Below are 23000 nucleotides of genomic sequence, written 5' to 3' on the forward strand. Positions count from 1 at the left end.
ATACCATAGGAAACATTTTCCCAATTGCAAAACATATCAAAATATATAAACATGTACAAAACATTTTATTGGCCGTTTTTGAATTTGATCTTCCATCCAAATATATAGCAATTTCTCCATTTCGTGGATGGGCCCGCTTCGTTGCTTTGTTTTAACTGTTGATCGCATGGGTGCAGAACTTTTCACAGCTTCACGAATTATTTCGTTATCTTTCAAAATTGTCGACAGTCGAGTGTGATAACTTCGTATCACGTGCGATCACATTCACTTTCTTTCCTCCTTCCTACTGCTTAATTACATTCATTTTCCTGTCGAGATCGATGGCCTTTCTTTCCTTCTTGGCAGGCTGAGGCGTAGACAAAGACAATTTCCTCTTGGTAGACATCTTGGGAGGGGTTTGATGAAAAATATCCAAGACACAAAACACAAATTGCTCTACTGAGTCTGGGATAACAGTTGAAATGGTGCACGCGGAGATGGTAGTGCTGCCGGAAGCTGGTCCGCACTGTCCTACGCCCAGCTGGGCAACGTTTGCGCTGCCAGACGCGGAGCAGTCATGGCTAGCGATTGTGGTCCTAAAGTCGAATGGTCGTAAGTTGCGTAGGTCGTAAGTTGATCAATACCTGTATTACCAATAGGTAGGGAAAGTACTACTATATTACTGAAAAACAATTAGACAGTACTTATTAAGATGAAAAATGTGCATGTCCTTTGATCTGTCAGACCCAGTTTTGTGAATGACTGCTAGAGAAAATAAAATACTACATGAAATATATGCAAGGTTGTTTATAGCAGGATTGATTTTTAGTGATTAAGAAAAGAAAAATCAGGCAGGGCATGGTGGCTCATGCCTGTAATTGCAGCACTTTGGGAGGCCAAGGCAGGCAGATCACTTGAAGTCAGGATTTCGAAACCGATCTTGCCAACATGGTGAAACCTCATCTTTATTAAAAATACAAAAATTACGCGGGTATGATGGCAGTGTGCCTGTAGTCCCGGCTACTCAGGAGGCAGAGGCAGGAGAATTGCTTCAACCTGGGAGGCGGAGGTTGCAGGGACCTGAGATCATACCACTGCACTCCAGCCTCACCAACAGAGCAAGACTCTGTCGTAAAATAAAATAAAATAAAATAAAATAAAACTAAAAAATTTTTAAAAAGAAACAGAAAAATACTGCAGCTGTGTTCAGTGTTTACCTACAAGATGACAGTTGATTAAAGCTATTTCATCTATACAATGAAATAATATGCAACTATTAAGCAGAATAAGGCAGACAAATATTTAGTGAATATGATCTTTTAATAATAAAATAGCAAATATACAAAATTTATATTTTAAAAATAAAACAAAAATAACTCATTATATGTGTGAACATATGCTTCTTGGAGATGAAGTGGGAGATTATGTGTACATTGTATTTGCTATTTGGCCAGAAAATAAGATTTGCAGGGTTAGCAGCAAGAAAAGTTTTTAGTTTACTTAATTCATAACCCTTTTGTTTGACTCATTGCAATAAGCAGATATTAGTAGTTTTGTCAAATTACTTTTGTCATTTACAAAAATATAACAATGTTTTTAAAAATAAATCATAATTGGTTACAATTTGTATTGTCTTTGAATTACTTTCCTGAAATATGAAAGAAAAGGAAACTATCTTTGTATAATCTAACTATTTACCAGACAACCCACATGGAAAGTGAAGTATATCAACCAGCACATGGTCCTTCATTGTGATTATATTTTATTGCACTCAGCCTATTAAGTGCCTAAATTACCAGATAACCGAATCTGTGTTCCTAACAGTGGAAAGTGTATTAACAGTATTTTTGTTCCCTGTCGTAGCCCTGTTCCAACAATCACATGGATGAAGGTTAATGGTTATATTCCTAGTAAGGCACGTCTGCGGAAATCTCAGGCAGTGCTGGAAATACCGAATGTACAACTGGATGATGCAGGCATTTATGAGTGCAGAGCTGAAAACTCACGTGGAAAAAATTCCTTTCGTGGACAATTACAAGTATACAGTAAGTGTTTTCAGCAAAGCATGATTGCTCTAGTCCCAAAAGTCAAACTAAAAGTGGAAATTAACTTTAACTATTGTTTGTTAAATCCATAAAAACCAAATAATAATTTATAATCATACTTCTTTTGTAGGTAAGGCATCAAGTAAAGTTACCCTACACAAAGGCATGATTTAAATTATAAATGAATGGGGAATTCTCAGTGTCTTTGTATAGCATACAGAATTTATGTCCTTAAAAATGAGCTATTTTCCTGGCACCAGCACTACCCTCTGATAAGCTAAAAATCTCACAAAAGTTATTAGCTTATTCGAGAACTTGGCCAGAATCAGAGTTCTCAATCTATTATCCATCAACCAAATCCTTCCCAGGTGCCATTTTTTGTAAACGATGTTCGAACAAAGTCACACCCAGCTGTTTACATATCACCTGTGTCAGTTTTTGCCTGGAAATGGCAGAATTAAATACAGACGGAGACCAGCTGACTTACAAAGGCTCAAATATTTGCTGTTGGGCGTTTTTCAGAATAAGTTTACTGAGCTGTGGTCTAAATTAATATATCTGTATGATAAATAAGCCCCTACAGCCTGCAAGTGTTTATATTGTCCCAAAATGCCAGTCAACTAGGTTATGTCTAAGAATCAGAAAAATCGGTTTCCAAAAGTTGTTACAGTCTCATCTTCTAAAGTTAAAAGTTGTTTGCACTTTCATATTTGACTTACAATATATGTAACAGGCAAGTTAGGGTATTCTCATTTTTAGATGAAGTCACTAAAAAGAAGAAGCAATAGGCTAGAGCATTGACATAAGCAAATACTGATGCTTCGAATAGACAGTTTTCCAAATTTCATGTTGGCTGATTCCTCCAGGAAACCATGACTGTGCCTGTATCTCAAGATCAGTTCTAAAAGCTCGATGCCCTTTACAGGAACTCCTAAAAAGTATTTTAAAATATTAATATCTGAATTCAGCCAGTCTTCCTTCATCTTTAACAACTCCTTTAGGAATTTAGCACTCTAACCAAATTGATTATGCATAGCACATTTTATCCATTCATTCACTGATAAAGTTAATGTTTGTTAAGTGCCTCCTACTGTTCTGCATTCTAGCAATAGAGCCTTGAAGTAACTCATGATCCACTGGACTAGATCAAAACCAGACCCTACACTAGAGGGGAACATTCTGTGTGCAGTGATAAGGGCATGTGAAAGGACTATGGGAATACAGAGCCTACCGCATTCTACTCAGAGAAGTCAGGGAAAGCTTTAGAGAGGTTAGGTAAAGGCTAAACAGGGGAACACATCCTGGAAGAAAAGGACGTAGCCATTTGAAAATTTCTACAATTGAAATATTAGCACTGGTTTGATTGTTTTTAGGCCATGAATATTATATTTGGGTGAAATCCACAAAGTTTATAACCATTCATAATTCCTTATACAGATCATGAAGACAGTTCTCTAGTCATGGAGGAAAAAACAGTTGTGTGCCCCAATGGAGCAAAGATTACTGTTAAAAACATGGTGATTTTATTCTCACAGCAACGGTTTGAAGTATTACCATCCCTCTGTTCAGATAAAAATCTGATACTGAAAGACAAGTGTTCAACCAGAACTTTACTACTGAAAGTCACAAATAATGTAAAGCATGCTTGTTACTCTGAAGGCTTTCAGAGGAAAATACCATTTCCCTGTGTTCTGAAGAATGGCCGTCACCTAAATAGAATTAGATTGTGTGTTCTGGGGACTGAGGCTCTTACATAGCACAACTCTCCTTGCTCCTCCCTTAACCCCAGCTACTTAATTCATAGATAATGATGACTGTTGCCAGAAATATAAATAAATAAATAAGAAAATGCTTTCACTCCATATTACTGGTGTGCATTTTAGTGAAAAAGTGCTACTTAAACAACCTGGGCTGTCCTTGTCATGCACCGTAGGCCAGCTGGGAAAACACATACCTGCCCAAAGTTTGCATCACTTTGAATAGAAAAAAAAAAAAATCTAGATTGTTCCTTAGAGAAACTGGGCCAGCTTGGCCCAGTTAGCTACTTGGCATATATTTGTGACAGGTTGGGGAAGATATCTTGAGAGCATGTGAACTCTTACTTTAGCCCATGTTTAGGGTGGCTTTCTACCAACCTCTATCAGGAGGCCATACACCTTGCTTTGTCCTAGAAAATCCCACTTTGCATCTGTTGCCCTGGGACAATTATGAACAGTGTGTTATTTCACTTCTAAAAGTATCTCAGTGGCCAGGTGCAGTGGCTCAGACCTGAAATTTTAGCACTTTGGGAGGCCGTGGCAGCTGAAACTGTCTCTAAAAAAAAATACAAAAAATTATCTCAGCATGGTGGTGCACTCCTGTGGCCCCAAATACTCTGGAGGCTGAGGTGGGAGAATCACCTGAGCCCAGAAAGTCAACACGGCAGTGAGCCAGCCTGGTGAGACCCTGTCTCAAAAATATTACAAATAAAAAATAAAAGTATCTCAGTTATCTTGCATTCATCCAACTTTTGTACTTTTAAAACTGTCATGTTTGACATGAGGGCTTTCCTCCCCATCAAATTCTGTAAAATGTAGATAGGATCTTGGCCATCATTTCCACCTAACTGGCAGTAGATATGGAAAGCATGATGAATGGATGTTGAACTGTATGCATGGTTTATATTTAGAACCTCTCAATAAAATGTATTAAGCTCTGTAATTGGAGCTATATCTGTTAGAAGTAGAAGCTACCCTTTTTATCCAAATGGTCAATATACACAGAGTACTGAAAACATGATCTTTCCTGTAGTACAGGTTTTTCTTGAAAGTGCAATTGCAGGATTGCTTTTGCTTAGCTATTAGTTTTAAAAGATGAATCGGGGATAGTCCCTTTTTCTGGTGAAAGCATCATAAAAGTGAGTGCTGTATAAATGATAGACATAAATTTAAGCCATGTATTTTACTGTTTTTAACTCGGTGTCTACATTGTAAATGTAAAGCAACAAATGATACAACATAAAGAAATCCATGGTAGTTAAATATATTAAAATTAAGGTACACTTACATGGCTAATATAACATAAATAGGCCTTAAAAATAACACTCATAAAAAAGAAATAAAACTAGCAAAAATTAAAATATAAAATTTTGGAAATAATTCAAACCTTAGAATAATCTGCATAAATATTCCACTTAGTATACCTTTCTTGATAATAGAATTTTCATGGGATAAGTCATTTCTTTGGTTATTTCTGCCCCCTCTAGATTCTGATGATTGACTAAAAGAGCTGGTTTTGACTCATCATACACAATTTTGTTTTTATATTTCTAATAAAAGTGGAACTCTTGCTTGGTAAAGTTCTCAGTTAAAAAGAAAAGGAATGAAAAAATGACAAGAAATGAAGAACAAAGTAAGGAGGGAAGGGGTAATTGAAGGGTAAAAGTTGGAGGCAGGAAAGAAACACCATTTAAGCAGTTTTATATTATAAGGAGTTCTTGAAATGGGAAATATTTTATGTACAAAAAAATCTTATTATATAAAGATGTGTGACCTGTGAGTTTAAATATGTATCATGTTCCCCACCAACTAGTAATTTGTCACTCTATAAAGACAGTCGCTGTGATCTCTAGACAGGTTATATTTGCTATTTCGACTAGGATTGTATCAGTATTGAAATATACCTGTAACCAGAATGCTTAGAAGAAAAGCAGGTTGCACTGTACTAAATATCCAGTAAAGGAATACAGTTTCATTTTCACTGTAGAGTGGTGTTATAGATTTCCTTATCTTCATAAAATCTCTGGAAGGTATCCTCACAAATGTTAATGACTTCTATCATCCGTTATTTGATTGTAAGGTCTTTCAAAACAGACTACTTTTTGTGTTTCTTATTTTTTTTTTTATCTAGCACTATGAATTCTGTTCAGCACACAATGGATATTTTTATTACGATTCTATACTGTTATAAAGATTAATGCTTAGGTATGCACATCATTTTACAATGTCCACTATGAAAAGTAATTGAGAGTCAGGAAAGACTAAGGAACTAACAATTACTAAGAGCTTATCTTCTAGACACTACTATACTACGAGGTGCTTTATATACATTAACTCACAATAACCCTTAGGTATTAGGATTCCCATTGGACAGAGGCGAACCTAGGCCTCAGAATACTAAGGAACTTGTTACCCCAGGACCCATTAATAGCAAATAGTAGAAACAGAATCCAACTTAAACTGGCAATGACACCAGAATTCAGCTCCCACCTCCACCCCCAAGTATAGCATGCTACTTCTCAGTGAGACAATGTGAACCTGAGCTAAGGCATGAGACAAGAATGGAATGGAGAACAGATAAGTTCTGCTTACTGTATACTATACTTAACATTTTATTAAAGATAGAGAAAACTGTGCAATATGTTAATATCGTTGCCATTAGTTTTTATTCTTTTTTCCTTTCTTCAAAATATTGTTTATGTTAGGCATGATCTTTAAGATGTTTTGGCTATTAAAATATATTAAAGATTTACTCTAGGAAATGATATAAAATTGCAGATTCCTGGTTAGTAATTTCCTACCCAAAGACAGTTTTCAATCCTGTTTTCTGGAGAAAAATTTCTTGTCTTGAATTCTGCTGTTACTATGAAAGTGATGCCAATATGTATATTCACAGTTGCCAGAAAACGAACTTGAACATTACACATGGGCAATGGATTGGTGGGGGGAAGTAATCAATATACATTATCTTCTGTCATCATAGTAGCTCACTGAAACAGGAATTACCATCTGTAGCTTACAACTGAGACTCATTACCGTTAAATAACTCATTCTTAGCCATGTAATAGAGCAAGAGCATGGTAGTACTAGAAATTGAACCCATATTCACCCCCGACTGTATAATATCTCCATTATAACACATTACCTCTCATTGGCCCACAGCTGAGAGTCATAATATTGAAAGTGATCTATGCAGATAAAATATGTTGACTCCTCAATGCCTAAGAGTACAGAAGCAACAGAGGAGGCCGATAACACTTAGCGTTTATCAGTAGAGAGTCACAGAATTTCTATGACAAGAGATAAAAGCAAGAATTTTCTTTATGAACATCTGCTTAGCATTTTATAAAATGGAACCCCGAGACTGATCTGAGCTCAAATGTATTACATAAGTACAGTGTATCTGGTGAGGCTTTAACAGCTCCTGGGTTTAAAGTGCCATATGTCTCTTCAATTTTCCACACCCTAAAATAGGTAGCTTGATAAAAGCTAGATTTTAAAAAGTTATTATGTTTGTTTTAAATGTGGCTCAACCTGTGATTTTTCTTTCCCAGATAGATGACTCTCCATAATGCAGACCACGTCTTGGTGTCTGCTCATCCCACGTTATTATTCAGAAGCCAAAGCCAATGCCCTTTAGTTACTTGCAATCCTCTGCCAAAAAAAAAAAAAAGAAGTTTAAATGTAACCTTTTATGTTTCTGATTTTATGTTACCTGTAATTTGGTTGTTTTTGTAAGAATCTTGCAAGTACTGCAATGTCTTTTTCATATCATAGCCTAAGACAAATTATTTCAGGCCTTAATCCAGTCTTTAATTTTTTATTTTAAAAATCTTATCAATAAGTCCATATAGTATAGACCTAGTGGTTGATAAAATATCTTGCAGTGTAAGAAGACATCTATAAAAAGTCAACCTGATCTAGCATTGAACACAACCTACATTTTCCAGCTATTTTGTGAAGGACAGCAATTCATAAATTCCCATAGCCATAATGTTATTAATGTTTATTCAATGATGACATTGAATATATTTCTCTAATGTGGAGCTTAACTTCACTGTAACATGATCTACAACCCAAATTCCACTTGTATGTATGTCTGTGTGTATGTTTGTGTGTGTATGTATATGCATTTTTGTGCTTATGTATGTATTTGGACTTGCTTCAAAGCTTTTATATTAAGTCAATTAACAAGCAGTTTATATATGCTAACTGCATATGGCATCTTAAGAAGCAGCCAAGTCACATCACCAAGTTACACTGTTTCAGGATTTTTTTTTCTATTATACATCATAGATAGAGATAAAGCTACAGACGTATAAATCTTATGCATAACAACATAGCTTGGTACAAAAGATTCACAAACCAGGTACGGTCAGTATTCATAGCAACAAAACATGAAACAACATCTGTCTGTCTTTTATCTGTCGAGAATTGACAAATTGATAGCATTTTTTAAATTTTGAGGGCAATGTAACAGGATACTTTTCCTTGTAGAATTATTGGTAGAGTGAATCTGAATAACATTTTAATGGCCTCTCACCCACTAGAGTTTGAGCTAATAGCAAACAGATATGGTGGCATATTTATGTTTGTATCCTCAGAGTAAGCATTGTACCTATAATGGTGTCCAAAATAAAAAATCTAAAGAAAGAAAAGAATTAACTTATATTCATATTAATGCCATTAATCATGTTTGATTCCTGTGACAAATTCGTTTTGTAATCAGGACTCTAAATTTTGCCACGTTACAGAGTATTCCAAAATATGTTTGAAGAAACATTTTTTTCTTCCAATTTCGAATGGATTGTTTTCTCAGATGTCAAATCTGTTTTTATTTGAATATTTTAACAGTTCTTTCTTTTCTAGCTTTTCATTTCTATAACTTTTAAAGATCTATTTTGAATTCCTTTTAAAGGCTCACAGTCACAGTAAATTTAGAGACAGATAAACAGGTCTAACAAATATCTTAATGAGTTATTATATGTAGGACACTGTTTTGTCTAAAATAAATTTATGTGTAGAGTCATATCTGCTCTTAATGATCTCACTATCTAGGTGATTGTCAAACTGTAACCAACTAAAATATTTAATAACAATTGAAGTCAGCAACAGAAGAAAGGTAACAAGCTATTACATGAATATTTTCCAAATGAATACGAACTACAGGTGTTCAGAGGAGGTGCACATGACTCTTCTTTGGGGCTGTGATTACATCTTGCTTAATATAGAGTAAATGCTGAATTATTAGTAGAATTAAAAGAGAGAATTGAAGTAGAACATTGTATATAGAGCGAACAGTTTAAATAAAATACAACATGTGTTGAGAGGTAACACACCAGTTTATTTGGCTTACAGGAGTCATGCATAGTATAAAGTATCCTGTCGGAGTAGTGAAGTTTACAGAAAACCCACCTGTAAAAGTGGAGTTTAATATTGTTTGTGTATCTTACCCCTCCTATCAGTGGTTTAGCATATATGACACATAACGACAAAGAGATGATTTCAGAAGGTAGGTACAAAAATCATGATCACTATTTGAAACTCACTATGGTAAGATTTTTGAATGATAGCTTCCAGACTTAGAAGCTGAATCACAGAATATATTATTCCAAGGTCTACAAATCCTGACTATGCTGTGCTGGGGCTTATAAAGTCCAGAATACATTTGCTAAAAGACCAATAAGGTAATAAAAACAAAATTCCCACTTAGAAACAAGTAACTAACTTTGTGACCTTGGGTAAATTTCTTTAACTCAAAGTTATCTGATTCATAAAATAGGGTATATTTGTTTTAAGGATGAATATTACAGAGATTAATTGAGAATTTAGCTCAGTGTCTAGGACATGGTAATGACTAGGACTAACATTTAACAAATGTGAGTTCTTTCTTGCTCTTTATCCTCCCTTCTAAACTAGCTTTGGCTTGGGACATCTGCTACTCCTTTATACCCACTATTGTGACATGCATGTGTAGTTTTCTTTATTTTTTTATTTTTCCTTTTTGAGACAGGATCTCACTCTGTCACCCAAGCTAGAATGCAGTAGCATGATCATGGCTCAGTGCAGTTTCAACCTCCCATGATCAAGCAGTCCTCCTGCCTCAACCTTCCAACTAGCTGGGCCCATAGGCATGCACTACCATACCTGGATAATGTTTTTTATTTTTAGTAGAGACAAGGTCTCACTATGTTGCCTAGGCTGGTCTTGAACTCCAGGCTAAAGTAATCCCTCTGCCTTGGGCTCTCAAATTCCATATATCACAGGCACGAACCACCACGCTGGGCCCAACATGAAGTTGTTTAGCATCTTGTTTCATATGCTCTCCTTTTCCTTGGCAATGACATTAGACCACCTCTACCACAGGAAAAACTCTTTAATGTAAAACCTGGCTGTTTCTGTTCTTAATAGCCTCTAAGCTCAAACTAGGACGATGTAGTATGAGATAAATGAACATACAAATAAATGAATGATCAGAGCCCTCACTAGCACATAGAAATATTTTATAGTTTTGACAAAAATGTTGTTAGAGAGAAATAATAATTTCAGTGCAATATTTTTATATGTATTTCTTTGACTGTTTTGAACAGAATAGTTGTAGAAAAAGAGTCAACATTATTCAACATTTTTTTTTTCTTAAAAATTGGCCAATAGTGGAAAGGAACTTTAACCTGTAACTTAAGATTTCATGCAATTACAACAGTATCTCATTCTTCATAAAAGAAATTTTCCTCTGTAACAATTTTGCAAACTTGAAAAAGATTATATTGTAAGAATGTAAATGAAGAAAAATTTTGCACTAAAATCTGGATTCACAAATTATTATTCCAGAGTCATTCGGGATATATATACACATACAAGTTGAGTAGTTACTTTGTAATGCGACCTGGTGTATTTCTACCCGTGTGAATGCTGCCCTGCTACATTGAAAGAGCACTGACTCTAGTACCTGACTTCCTATTACACCGGTTCAGGTGCCTTGGGGATAATTAAGCCACTTAAACTCAAAAATAAAATAAGAAGACTGAAGACTTAAAAAAGCATTTTATATCATCACAATATCTTCACTGCTCTCTTTTTGGTACAGGAAATAGAATTTTGTGTGTAATGCAATGCCATCTTCTTCAAAATACCTATGGTGGAATGAACTGCTTTTAAAAAATACATTGAATTTTTCCATGTAAATTTTAAACTTGGTGAAGTGTTTGAGAAATGAAATCATCCTTGTTTACTGCTTACATACTTACAGCCTACCCACACTGGGTAGAAAAACTGAATGACACTCAGTTAGACAGTGGGAGCCCTCTCCGATGGGAATGTAAGGCTACTGGAAAACCCAGACCAACGTATCGGTGGCTGAAGAATGGAGTACCCCTCTTACCTCAGGTACCGCTGGGAGCTATTACCTGTTCTACTGTAATTTTAGCAAGATTTCACACAAGACAAACTAGGCTTCTGTAGTCTTACTGAAAGCTTTTTCCTGTTTCTGATTCATAAAATAGGACATGTTTGTTTTAAGGATGAATGTACAGGGATTAAGGGAGACTTTAGCTCAATGTCTTAGATACAGTAGTCAAAAATTTTAACATGAGAAAAAAATATATATAAGCATTTTTAATTTTAATTACCTCATTATATTAGTAATACGGCATTTCTTTAAAATGTTTTCAATCCTATAAATTATAGAAACTGTCAATGATTATCATAGACTTATTTCCGTTTCCAGCTGCCTTTTAGATATCATCTAATGTTACTTGGTATCTTCGTTAGATAATGAAAGCAATGTGCACTAAGATTTTTTTTTAATGATTTGCTTGGCATTAAGTAGATATCTGGTTGTTTAATAATACTTTAAACTTAAAATTTATTTTTGAAATATGCTCTTGACTTAAGATTATCTTACTTTGTACATGCTCCATTTTTTGTCTTTTATACCAACTTTCTTTTGATAATGAAGTATATTGTCTGACCAATAATTTTATCTAAAATCTAGTCACAAGGCAGTTTTCTATTTCTGTTAGATTTTTGGGAAGTGAGGGAAAATGGCAAACTCCTGATTCAATCAATATAGTAAAGGGATTGTTCTTATGACTTGGGCTGTTTTTAACCTTGATCTCATGTCTCCAACCTCAGTCCTTTCTACTATGTGAATCCTTCTTTTCTTTTGTAAAAGGAATGCAAATAAAAGCATCATCTGCTGATTATATTTCACAAGCTCAACTAGTGTACCAAAAAAAGGCACCTCGCTTTAGAAACAAAACGAAAAGTAAAACTTGTCAGAATAACTACAGAAACATATCTTTATAATATTTTAACCAATAAATAAGTATAATTTACAAGAGGTATGTTTTAATAAAATAATGAACAGTACATTGCTATGTGGCCAAACAATGTTTAACTGCATTAATTGCAAACTTGTTTTTTCTTAGTCTAGGACAGAATTCCCGTAAAATCCCTGTTATTTGTTTACTTTCTGGATCTAATGTTTTTAATTTCATTACAGAGTAGGGTTGAGATGGTTAATGGAGTATTGATGATCCACAATGTGAATCAATCAGATGCTGGAATGTATCAGTGTTTGGCTGAAAATAAGTATGGAGCCATTTACGCTAGTGCTGAGCTGAAGATTCTAGGTATGCAATTTCTAAGTAAATAAATAGAAATAAAAGCCTTGCTTCTTTTCATATTCTAATTTTTACTACACTGAAGTTTTATGATGTGGTTGTAAAAACCTATTTTATGGCTTGAAAAGAAATACTACGTGTTGCTAATTTTTTTTTTAGCTTTAGGAGGCAGGTTAATATTATGTATAGTTTGTCCCATAACTATTTGTTCATATGGTTTTTCTAACTTTAGTTTTAACCTTAAAAGGCTTACACAATACGCCTTTGCTATGGCACTTAAAAAAAAAATCATGTAAACAAATATATGTTAACTCCCAAGGAAGAATGCCTTGAGAGTAGGAGATCAGAATATAGAATTCGAGCAGCCTGTCCGTGTTCCCATAGCAATGCTTAATAGTTTCCCCAAGCATCTCCTACCAGTAGCTGTGTGGACAAGACTCCTGGCTAAATCACTGCCTCCTCATGGGGCATCAACTAATACCATCCTTACATAAGAGAGAAAGGCATCCTGACATCAGGCACTGCAATATCCTAGGGTTACATCCTTGAAAAGAATGTAACCCAAGCACTGCATTTCTTCACTACTTCACTAAAGAGTACAGGAAAGAATCAATCCAGTGAAATAGACTACCTACGATGAGCTTATATGAGCCATTGGAATGAATTTCACTTTTCTCACTTGATGGTTTCCTAAACTGGTTTTAGGATGTTGGAAATGTAAAGAAATATACTAACTCATTGTCTTTCCAAAGTGGACAGAAGCCCAAGTGTGCATTTTATTTCCCATTTAAATTCTGAAAGCATAACTAAAGAGAAACTCCAAAGATCACAGGAATCTTTGAGCCTACCATTTACGTATCAGCTAATTGGAATACTTCATAAGGCAGTTTGTTGAATTATGAATGTTTGCAGTTAAAATTTCTCCACATTACAACAAATCCATCCAAAATAGATACAAGATGCTTCCTTTCAATCTTCTTCATTCTAACCAATCAAATATTAATGTACTTTCTTGTCAACTCACACTCTAACGGCACTGAATTAAAAGGCTGATTCAGCCTTCACCTAGTTAATAGCCCTGAAACATTCTCAAACCCTTATAATTCATGAGAAATATTTTCAAAATTATTTTTTATAAATTCTATTCCCAGTAGGCAAAAAAAAAAAAATGTTACCTGCAACTATCTCCCCATAAATTTATTTATTTATTTATTTATTTATTTTTCTTTGAGACAGAGTCTCACTGTCACTCAGGTTGAAGTGCAGTGATGCCATCTCTGCTCACTGCAACCTCCACCCTCTCAGGTTCAACCAATTCTCTTGCCTCAAGATCCCAAGTAGCTGGGAAAACAGATGCCCACGACCACACTTGGCTGATGCTTGTATTTTTAGTAGAGATGTGGTTTCACTGTGTTGGTCAGGCTGGTCTCAAACTCATAACCGCAAGTGATCTGCCCACCTCAGCCTCCCAAAGTGCTAGGATTACAGATGTGAGCTACCATGCCTGGCCAATTCCTTTTGTTTTACAAAATCTCTTAACCTATCTCAGTTGTAGACATATCATCTTTTTATATGTTGTGAAATGCATATGATGATATATTTATATATATAGTATGAAATACATATAATATCAGATTGATAAAAATAAATGTCACAGACACTCTAGACTTGTAGACATCTTTCAGGTTCTCTTTTAGATTCAAAAGTCTTTTGATAAAAATTGTGGTATATGCAATATTAATGATCAGGCCTAAGTGAATAATTAAAACAAAATTGCTAAATGAAATTCAAATCAGTTTTTAAAAATTAATTTTAAACACTGCATTATATAAAACATTTAATTTGTATAATATTAAAATAATATACAAAATTCAGATTCATAGGTAGGAAACAGAAGACACAGGATTGTCTTTTTCACAGGTCACCTCCATATTTCCAAAGGAAGCCCAGATAGACTTTCATGGTTAGTCTTTTGCTCTTTTGCCAAAATCGTTCACTAGTCTTTCATAATTGAAGTTGGTAATCATAATTAAAGCATGTCATTCTTTGAAATAGCCTTTATCTTCAGATCCCACATTGTATTAAATCGCCCCATCATTGTATGGAATACCTTGTAGTAAGATAAATATCAATTAATAATAAGTGAAATTTTGAGCTAGTGCCTTTTTCACAGGGAGATATACTATGATTTTATGAGAAATACATCCCAGAAGAAAAAGTTACAAAATCTTGATGAATCATCCATTAGAGATTATTGTTATTGCTTCTGATAGAACTAACATTTATTTTTTTAATAGCTGCAGCTCCCACTTTTGCACTGAACCAAGTGAAGAAAACGATAATTGTTACCAAAGACCGAGAAGTTATCATAGAGTGCACACCCCAAGGTTCTCCAAAACCGACCATCTCTTGGAAGAAAGGAGACAGAGCAGTTAGAGAGAACAAAAGGTTAGAATCTGTTTCATAATTCAAAGTTAACATTACACTTTCTTGAGGGTGCGGGTGACACACACAAAGTATGCAAGACAGAGTCTTATAGTACTGTGAGACATATTTTATGAACTGATAGATACATGGTTTTCTATATAGACAGCGATTTTATAAGGACCCAAAGTTTGACTTCAGATTGGTTAGTCGTCTTTGCTTCTATAGGGTTTTAGTACCAGTCGGAAGTTTCAGTAGGTTTTGAAGAAAGTACACTTTCATTAATCTAATTGTTTTTTTCTTGCTGTTTTTCATTTGTGTTTTGGAGGTCTACAAATTATCTGTGATAATTTTTAAGGGTTATGTTTTAATTTGATTTTAATAAGAATAATAAAAACATACATGAATCTTCTGGATAATCATGACAGAATACTTTCATGTGATATTTATGCCAATGCTTATCTTTTTTGCTAGATCATGTTTATGAAAAATAGTATAGGATTACTTTGCATACCATATGCAAATGAGAAATGAGCAGAGGAATATTTAATATGTAAACATTTGTCTTTGGCAACTAAAGCCAAAGGATATCACAGGAGTACAAAAGGAGAAAAAATCATGAGGGAGTCAAAGCATCACATGGTAATATGTGTGCCAAATTCAAATGTTTTGTGTCCTACCATTATTGACATATTGGTGTTACTAATGGTGATTCAGCTTTGACAAAATAGTATCCTCTATTACATCAAAATCATATTGTATAGGATTATTTACATTTTGTTTTTTAATTTATCTAGAATTATAAGGAGTTTATGACTTGGTTTATATTTGTCCAAATCTACATAAAATGTAATTAAAATAAGTCTGCATTAGCGGTTCACTTGAATAATTCCTTAAGTAATTTTGAAACATTTTGAAAAATTAAAAAAAATAGAGTATTTTTGTTTTCCATCAAATATGAAAACACTGATTTAAATAGTCTGTCTCAGATGAAAGTTTGTGGAATTACTGGCTTCAGCTTAGACCCAAGGATCTATGCTTCCTGGAAAGAGTGATCACCTGGGATTGGGATGTGTCATTGTTGGCGCTCTTATAACAAAAGACCTAACGTAATGGTCAAGGCTAACACTCATAACAAAAGACAGGTTAACAAGAGAAAAACATAACACATTTGTTTATCTAATCAAAGTTTTATGACACAGGGGCCTTCAGAAAACTATTTTTATGCTTAAGGCCAATGAAGAATAGAGAGCCCTGTAGAAATATTGGACGAAAAGGATGTAGCTAATGGTTATAGACTGAGAGGGGGAAGCCAGCAAGGACCTTCTGTTCAGATGTTTCTTCTTGGCCTTTTTGTGTGGTATTCCTTTCCTCCAGGTATAGGACAAGTGACCTGTCACATGAGATAATTCCAGGGAGAAGGTCAATCTTTCTAGGTTTTATGGCGTGCTTTGGGGAAGAGAAGTTACAGTTTCTATGACCTCCCTTGGAGGAAAGAAATTCTGTTATCTATCATTCTCTTCAACAGAAAAAGATGAGTGGGAAACAGACAGATGGGATATGTTTAAAAAGACCTTCCTTCCAAGGTCCTTTCAATCTTCTTTTCAGGTCAAAGTATTCAGTGCCATATTGTGGGGTATCATGTTCTGAGCCTCAACGTTGTACATCTTGTTTTTTAAAAGGGTTCCTCATTCTCGAGTGGGGGGCAAATGACAAATTGTGAGTTCATTGTTGCCTATGATTAAATTTCTCAAATAATGATTGAATATTAATGGATTGCTGCTCACAAAAAACATGATCTTTAAAAAATCGACACAAACCTAATTAAAGAGGAAGAAATTTGTTGCGTAGTAAGAACAAATAATTTACACTGCTAGGTTATTTTTTCTGAATGTATTAAAAAGTTTACAGTGTCGTGAAAATATACATGCCTTATCTATGCAAGACATTCTATCTGAAATGCATGACTTTGTTTTATGTTTGTGGGTGGCATGTGAGGTTTGTCCTATTTATTTCATTTCACAATAAGAATGTTCTTTATCAACTGTTCACAAATGTCACCTTGTGAGTTTAAAAAATTAGGTGGGATCTCTTTTAGCAAAGCAAAAATATTGAGAGAAGTAACAAAATTGTGAGTTTTCTATTACAACAAAATAAGCATACTCAATTTTTTATTTTTCAGATGTTGAAAAATATAGTTTGAAAATTTTTCAGCTTTCTTGCTTCTCTCTCTTTCTTACTGCTAACCACTCAGGTTAGTGAGAAAGATACATTGATCTCAAACTCAGATCACTCAATTTTTTCTAAATGTCAATACTTCCGGTCAAAGTGTTTTTTAGGAAGAAGGGTAATAGGTTAAAAAAAAAAAAAAGTATTTATTCAAGTAAAAACAAGACTCGGCCACATTCCCTTAGCATTCTGGCTACCTTGATCTACATGTTTAGGTCAATAAACTGGCTTTATTTAATAACAATGCTCAGACATACAGTGCATTTTTATTCTTAAAATTGACAGGCACACTTAAAAAATACCATTTGTATTATTGAACGACTTGTAACTGTATCTGGCAGTCCTAGGTTCTATGAAGAAAAATCTAGTTCACTACAAAAAAATAATAACACTTAATGTTAAATGAGTGGCTAAGATTTACACAGCAATGGAAAGAATTCCAAAATACAAGAAGACATAGTTGAAAAATGTGCTTTCTAAACTTATGAATAGATACTTAACAATTTCGAATGTATATATTTTCTATTTTTTAAAACTAGTCTCAGTTACAATGACAACTTATTTTCTTGTGGAAATTTTAGATTATTTCTCTCTTATAATGCATACCAACCATTTGATTACAGTTGTAAATATGAATTTAAATGGAAACAGAAGTGTCAGAAAACTGTTAAGACTTCAAAAAGTTTATGTCATTTTTTAATGTATAATTTACATCAGGGGTATAGATTCAAATCATGACTTATTTTATTGGAATATAAATATAGATATCATTCAGATGATCTATATCAAATGTGTAGCCCATTCATCCAGCCTATAACAATTGAGACAAAAATGTTGAGTTAATTAGCCTTGTCCTTCATTAAAAATCTTACTGTTTTTCATTCCAAAGAACTATTGAAACAGCAAATGGCAGTTTCTTTATAAGAAAATAAATAATAATATTATAATGGGGAAAAGGAATTAATGTAATAGTATATTATAAAAGAAACATACAGGCCAGGTGCAGCACTCATGCCTATAATCCAAGCACTTTGGGATGCCAAGGTGGAAGGATCACTTAATCTCCTGAGCCCAGGAGATTAAGACCAGCTTGGGCAATACAGCAAGACTCCCATCTCTACAGAAAGAAAAAAAAAACAAACTTAAAAAACTAGTTAGGCACGGTGGTGCATGCCTGGAGTCCCAGCAACTCAAGAGGCTGAGATAGGAGGAAGGGTTGAGCCTGTGTGGTTTAGGTGAGCCATGATCATGCCACTGCATTCTGGCATGGATGACAGAGCAAGACCCTGTCTCAAAAATAATAATAATCGTAATGAATAAGATAAAAAAAGAAATATTAAAAAAACAAAATATATCAATTGCACTTTCATAGCATGAAATTATGTCCAGAGCAATGGCATAAAAATGTAATATATAGTTTTAATTGCATGAAAATATAATCTAGTCATATCAAAATATGTCAGAAAATCTCAAAGGTGAATTTCAATCTAGAGTTACTCAAATTTAACTCTTAATTGTAAATACAATGATTGAAAATGATAGAACAACTGAAGGTTATAGTCAACCATTTATCAACAGAGTGCCAAATAACCACTTGGCTTATTTTTTTCTACCATGTTTTGAGTAAATCTACCTGGTTGAGTTTTGTTTGTGTTGATGAGGGGTGAATGTCTTCAAAATGCAGCATTTTTTATGTGTATCTATTTTGCTAAGGAAATTTCAAAATCATTATTCTAAAGTTGAAACTTTGATAATAACGAGAACATAATACGACTTTTAGAAGAAATATGATTAACAAATTTCTTGCTTGCTTATATATTACCAACATTTCATTCATTTGGCGCTAAATGATACACCTAAAATATACAAGAAAATGGATTACATCAGAGCTATGAATTGTTTGCAGTTGTTACTTATATCACAGAGTGATCAATATGAAATCTCCTCAGATAGTAAATCGCATTATTAGTCATAATGATGATGACTGCTTATGAGTTCATAGCATTTATAATTTGCAAAGCACTTTAATGTTGTTGGTAAAATTTTAAACCAGCGTATAAAAAGAGGACTTAATTGCCCTGATTATCCTGTAGATTATGAGGTTTCAACAAGTTATCTAATTTATTATCTTACTAAATTAAAAGTGTAAGCTGATTGGGTTGTGAGAATTAAATGAAATTTTGTACGTAAAATACATTGCCTAGTGTATGACAGCTACTTAGTACTCCGTGGATGTCACCTGTAATGATAATGATACTGATGACAATGATGATAGTGGTGCTGGTAGTGGTGCTGGGGATAATGATGATATCTGTATTAGACCATTTCCATACTGCTATAAAGAACTGCCCAAGACTCGGTAATTTATAAAGAAAAGAGGTTTAACCGACTCACAGTTCACAGCATGCGAGGCCTCAGGAAACTTAGAATCACAGCATAAGGCAAAGGGGAAGCAAGGCACTTTTTTCACAAGGAGGCGGGAAGGAGAAGTGCCAAGCAAAGGGAGAATAGCCCCTTATAAAACCATCAGATCTTGTGAGAACTCACTTTCTATCACAAGAACAGCATGGGGAATACTACCCTCATGATTCGATTACCTCCACCTGATCTCTCCCTTGACATGTGGGGATGATGGGTGTTATAATTCAATATGAGATTTGGATGAGGACACAAACTCTTGTGTCTATATTAGTACCATTTGACCATATTAATACAATTCGCACCTTTGAATCTTAGAATACTGGCATCCATTTCTGTTATCAGTAGTCTGGAAAAGATTACCATTCCCATTTCTTTGTCCAGTCATTAAGGAAAAGGCTACTTAAGGTATTTTTCCCCAGGACTAAAGGAGTCTTTTACATCTTTTGCGTCATAAGTTTGTTATTAATCATTCTTTGTCCACAAATCACTATTCTTTTTTCACTGGAGCCCCAAACCTGTTGTCATCTATACCTGGCATTGAATATCTCATCTCCCTTACCTATTTCTAGCTCAGTGTCTTTGGAATAGTTTCCTGTCCTAGCAGACCAAATATTTACTTGTTCCATTACCATTTTATAGGCCATGTGCAAATGGATAAATAGACATGGGCAGTTAATTGAAATAGAAATGAAGTATTTTAAAGATTCATATTTTTACTGTTTTTTTTTTTTAAGGGATCTCCAGGGTTTCCCCCATGACTTTCGCTTTTGAAGATCACCCGCACATAGTCCCTTAGGTTACTGTATCAATCATGTCCATTTTCATACTAAAACTAATAAACTCCAGAAGTACTAGGAAGTAAAATATTCCACAGGGATTTTCTCTTTTAGTAGACTTTCATTCACAATGTTCCGCTCATCACACTCATATTGGATTTTCACTCCAGCTCATTATTTCCATTACTTGGCCATTAACTTTTGTTAAAATATAATATCCAGAAGCACTCCAGCAGTGCACAAATATTAAGTCTTCATTATTACATGTTCAATTTCCTGTACTTTTTGTGGACAAAGACAATCTTGGCTAAAATGAAGAATACATAGTTTTTGATAAAGGCATAGTTTATTTTCTTTCCTTTCCATAAGTCCATATACAAACTGTTGTTGAATCTCATAGAATATGTCATATATGTTTAAAATTATTCATAATTATTGAAATTTCAACATATTTAAGCACCAGTTTTTAGGTCTAGCCAGAGTAAGGTAACAGTTACAGAGATAATGGACTATACTTCAAACGGGTGCTTAAGAAATTCTGCATAAAAAAAAAAAGAAATTATCCTATGGAGGGCCAGTATTATAGAATAATTTTTCTTCTATGGGACTGTAATCTAAGCCAATACTTGTCCAAAATCTGACATAATAGCCCCCTGCTCACTAAAGGAGCTTCAGAAAGGCAAAATTTTCAACTTACTCATTTAACACGCATAGAAAATTGCACTTGAAGTACCCATTATTTGACTTCTAGTGGGATTTCATGTTGTGTTTATTAGGCAGCAATGATGAAGCTTACATACTGAGTCAGAGACATATGGGAAAATCTATTCTTAACAAAAGCCCTAAAGGACACTGTTACTGAGAAGAAAGCAAGGTCTTCTTACTTTATCTATGGAAGAGGAATTCATGGGTATAATTAGGGTCTTGTTTCTGTCCCTTTGTTTCCACCTACATGCTGTGTTTGCTAATGAACAAGCTGTTTTGTTGCTTCCTCTGTGACAGTGTCTTTTACATATTAAGAACATAAAACAATATAAACTGTAGGTATCCGGGTTTTCCTCAGTGTCTAAGAAATTGTATAATGAGGGAAAATTAGCATTCATATATCAAGAATGCATAATTTGAATTTATTTGTGAATTAATATCTATGTTTTCAAAGGAAATAAAATTATTAAATGGCATTATTTACATAAAGGAAGGTTTATATCTGAACTTATAAGATTTAATATCTATAAAGTGCTTACAAAATAAGATGCATTAGTACTCAGGGATGGTTATTTGCTGTTTCCTATCCATGAACTTAAGGGGATGAGAAGAAAATGGCCTTACATTCATTATGATGAGAGTAGGAAGCTGACTTCCTGATTTCAGTGAAAGCTAACTGCACAAGGCTCTGCCTGATTGACCTTCTTCACCTTTTCCTTGGAATGCTAAATGTTTTTATTAGAAAACATTTTAAAACATAAAACATTAGCATTTTATTGTGTTTTTATTAGAAAATTATAAAAAAACACAGTCATAGCAGCATTGAAAATTAAGAATATAGATGAACAAATTATGAACTTCTAGGAGGAATCGCCACTTTGTGTAGAAATTAGCTAGCTTAAGAAATTATCAATGAGTCATTAAAGCCCAGACCTCTGAAACTATAATGAAGTCAATTAACAAACCAGCAGAGGAAAATTTTTACTCACTTCTACTTTATGTACAGATCTACTAAATTCAGAAATTGGGTCTCACTGCAAAAGCTGGCTTGAACCTCCCTCCCAACAGAAGCTACTCTGCAAGGTGGTAAGATGCTATGTCCATACTCTGCCCCATCTGAACTAATCCAACACTTTTTTGGACATTATGGATCCAGCAATGGGATGAGAGAGGACATGAATCTTAGGATTTCAAGTGATGACTAAATAAATCATAATGTCAACAAATAGTGGTACAGAGGAAAAATAATGAAATTCATGGATTTTGAAAATTATGTAATTCCACGTACTACTGCTAGCAAAAAAGGACTATATACTGGTTATAATTTTTCAGGAATAAATTTACTTCTACATACTCCTAAGGACTAGAGAATGAGATTTGACACACATCTCACCTCAGTCCAGTTGAGCATCACTACAGCCTTAGTAGACTTTGAACGTTTGACTATATCTTTGTGCCTAACTGACCTTGAGATTAATATTGGGGAGGAGACTCTGGAGTACTGAAAGAAATAGTGAAATAGACAAATAAAACTGAAAACATTACCAACTGGCAAAAACAGGCCTGCAGACATAGGATGACAGGGGTGTTTAAAGCACAAACACACATTAAGTATGACAGTTAAATGACAGTCATAAATTTGGTAACAAGATGTCAAGTATAAAAAGAATAATTTTATTCCTTTTAAGTATAGTACAAAATAAGTGTGCGTGTTGTGCACAGAAGTAAATTAGTACATACCAGGAGTCCCAAAGCAAAAAGCTAAAAGCATATAAATCATGGTGACAAGTAAACATAGTCATAGTTCATATAGGAAAAAATTAAAGATTAAAGTAACAAAAAATAGATACACTGTAGAAATATTTTAGGGTTTTATTTGTTTTTATTGAGATAGGGTCTCACACTGGCACCCAAGCTGGAGTGCAGTGGCACAAACACAGCTTACTGCCACCTCAGCCTCCAAGGCTCAAGCAATACTCCCACCTCAGCCTCCCAAATAGATGGATCCACAGGCGCACACCATCACCACCATGCCTGTCG

At 34.3% G+C, this 23000-nt stretch overlaps 1 protein-coding gene across 1 annotated transcript in view; it reads left to right on the top strand.

Moving 5' to 3' along the window:
* CNTN5 (contactin 5) overlaps positions 1 to 23000 on the top strand; it is a 1396301-nt gene that overhangs the window by 1067017 nt on the left and 306284 nt on the right. Inside the window, exons 10-13 of the mRNA XM_017545918.2 lie at positions 1843 to 2024; positions 11031 to 11167; positions 12285 to 12414; positions 14703 to 14853. Of these exons, the coding sequence (XP_017401407.1) occupies positions 1843 to 2024; positions 11031 to 11167; positions 12285 to 12414; positions 14703 to 14853 (600 nt within the window). The remainder of the gene's footprint in view (positions 1 to 1842; positions 2025 to 11030; positions 11168 to 12284; positions 12415 to 14702; positions 14854 to 23000) is intronic.

This window comes from Cebus imitator, unplaced genomic scaffold (genome assembly GCF_001604975.1).
Source record: "Cebus imitator isolate Cc_AM_T3 unplaced genomic scaffold, Cebus_imitator-1.0 Scaffold182, whole genome shotgun sequence".
Taxonomy (NCBI): domain Eukaryota; kingdom Metazoa; phylum Chordata; class Mammalia; order Primates; family Cebidae; genus Cebus; species Cebus imitator.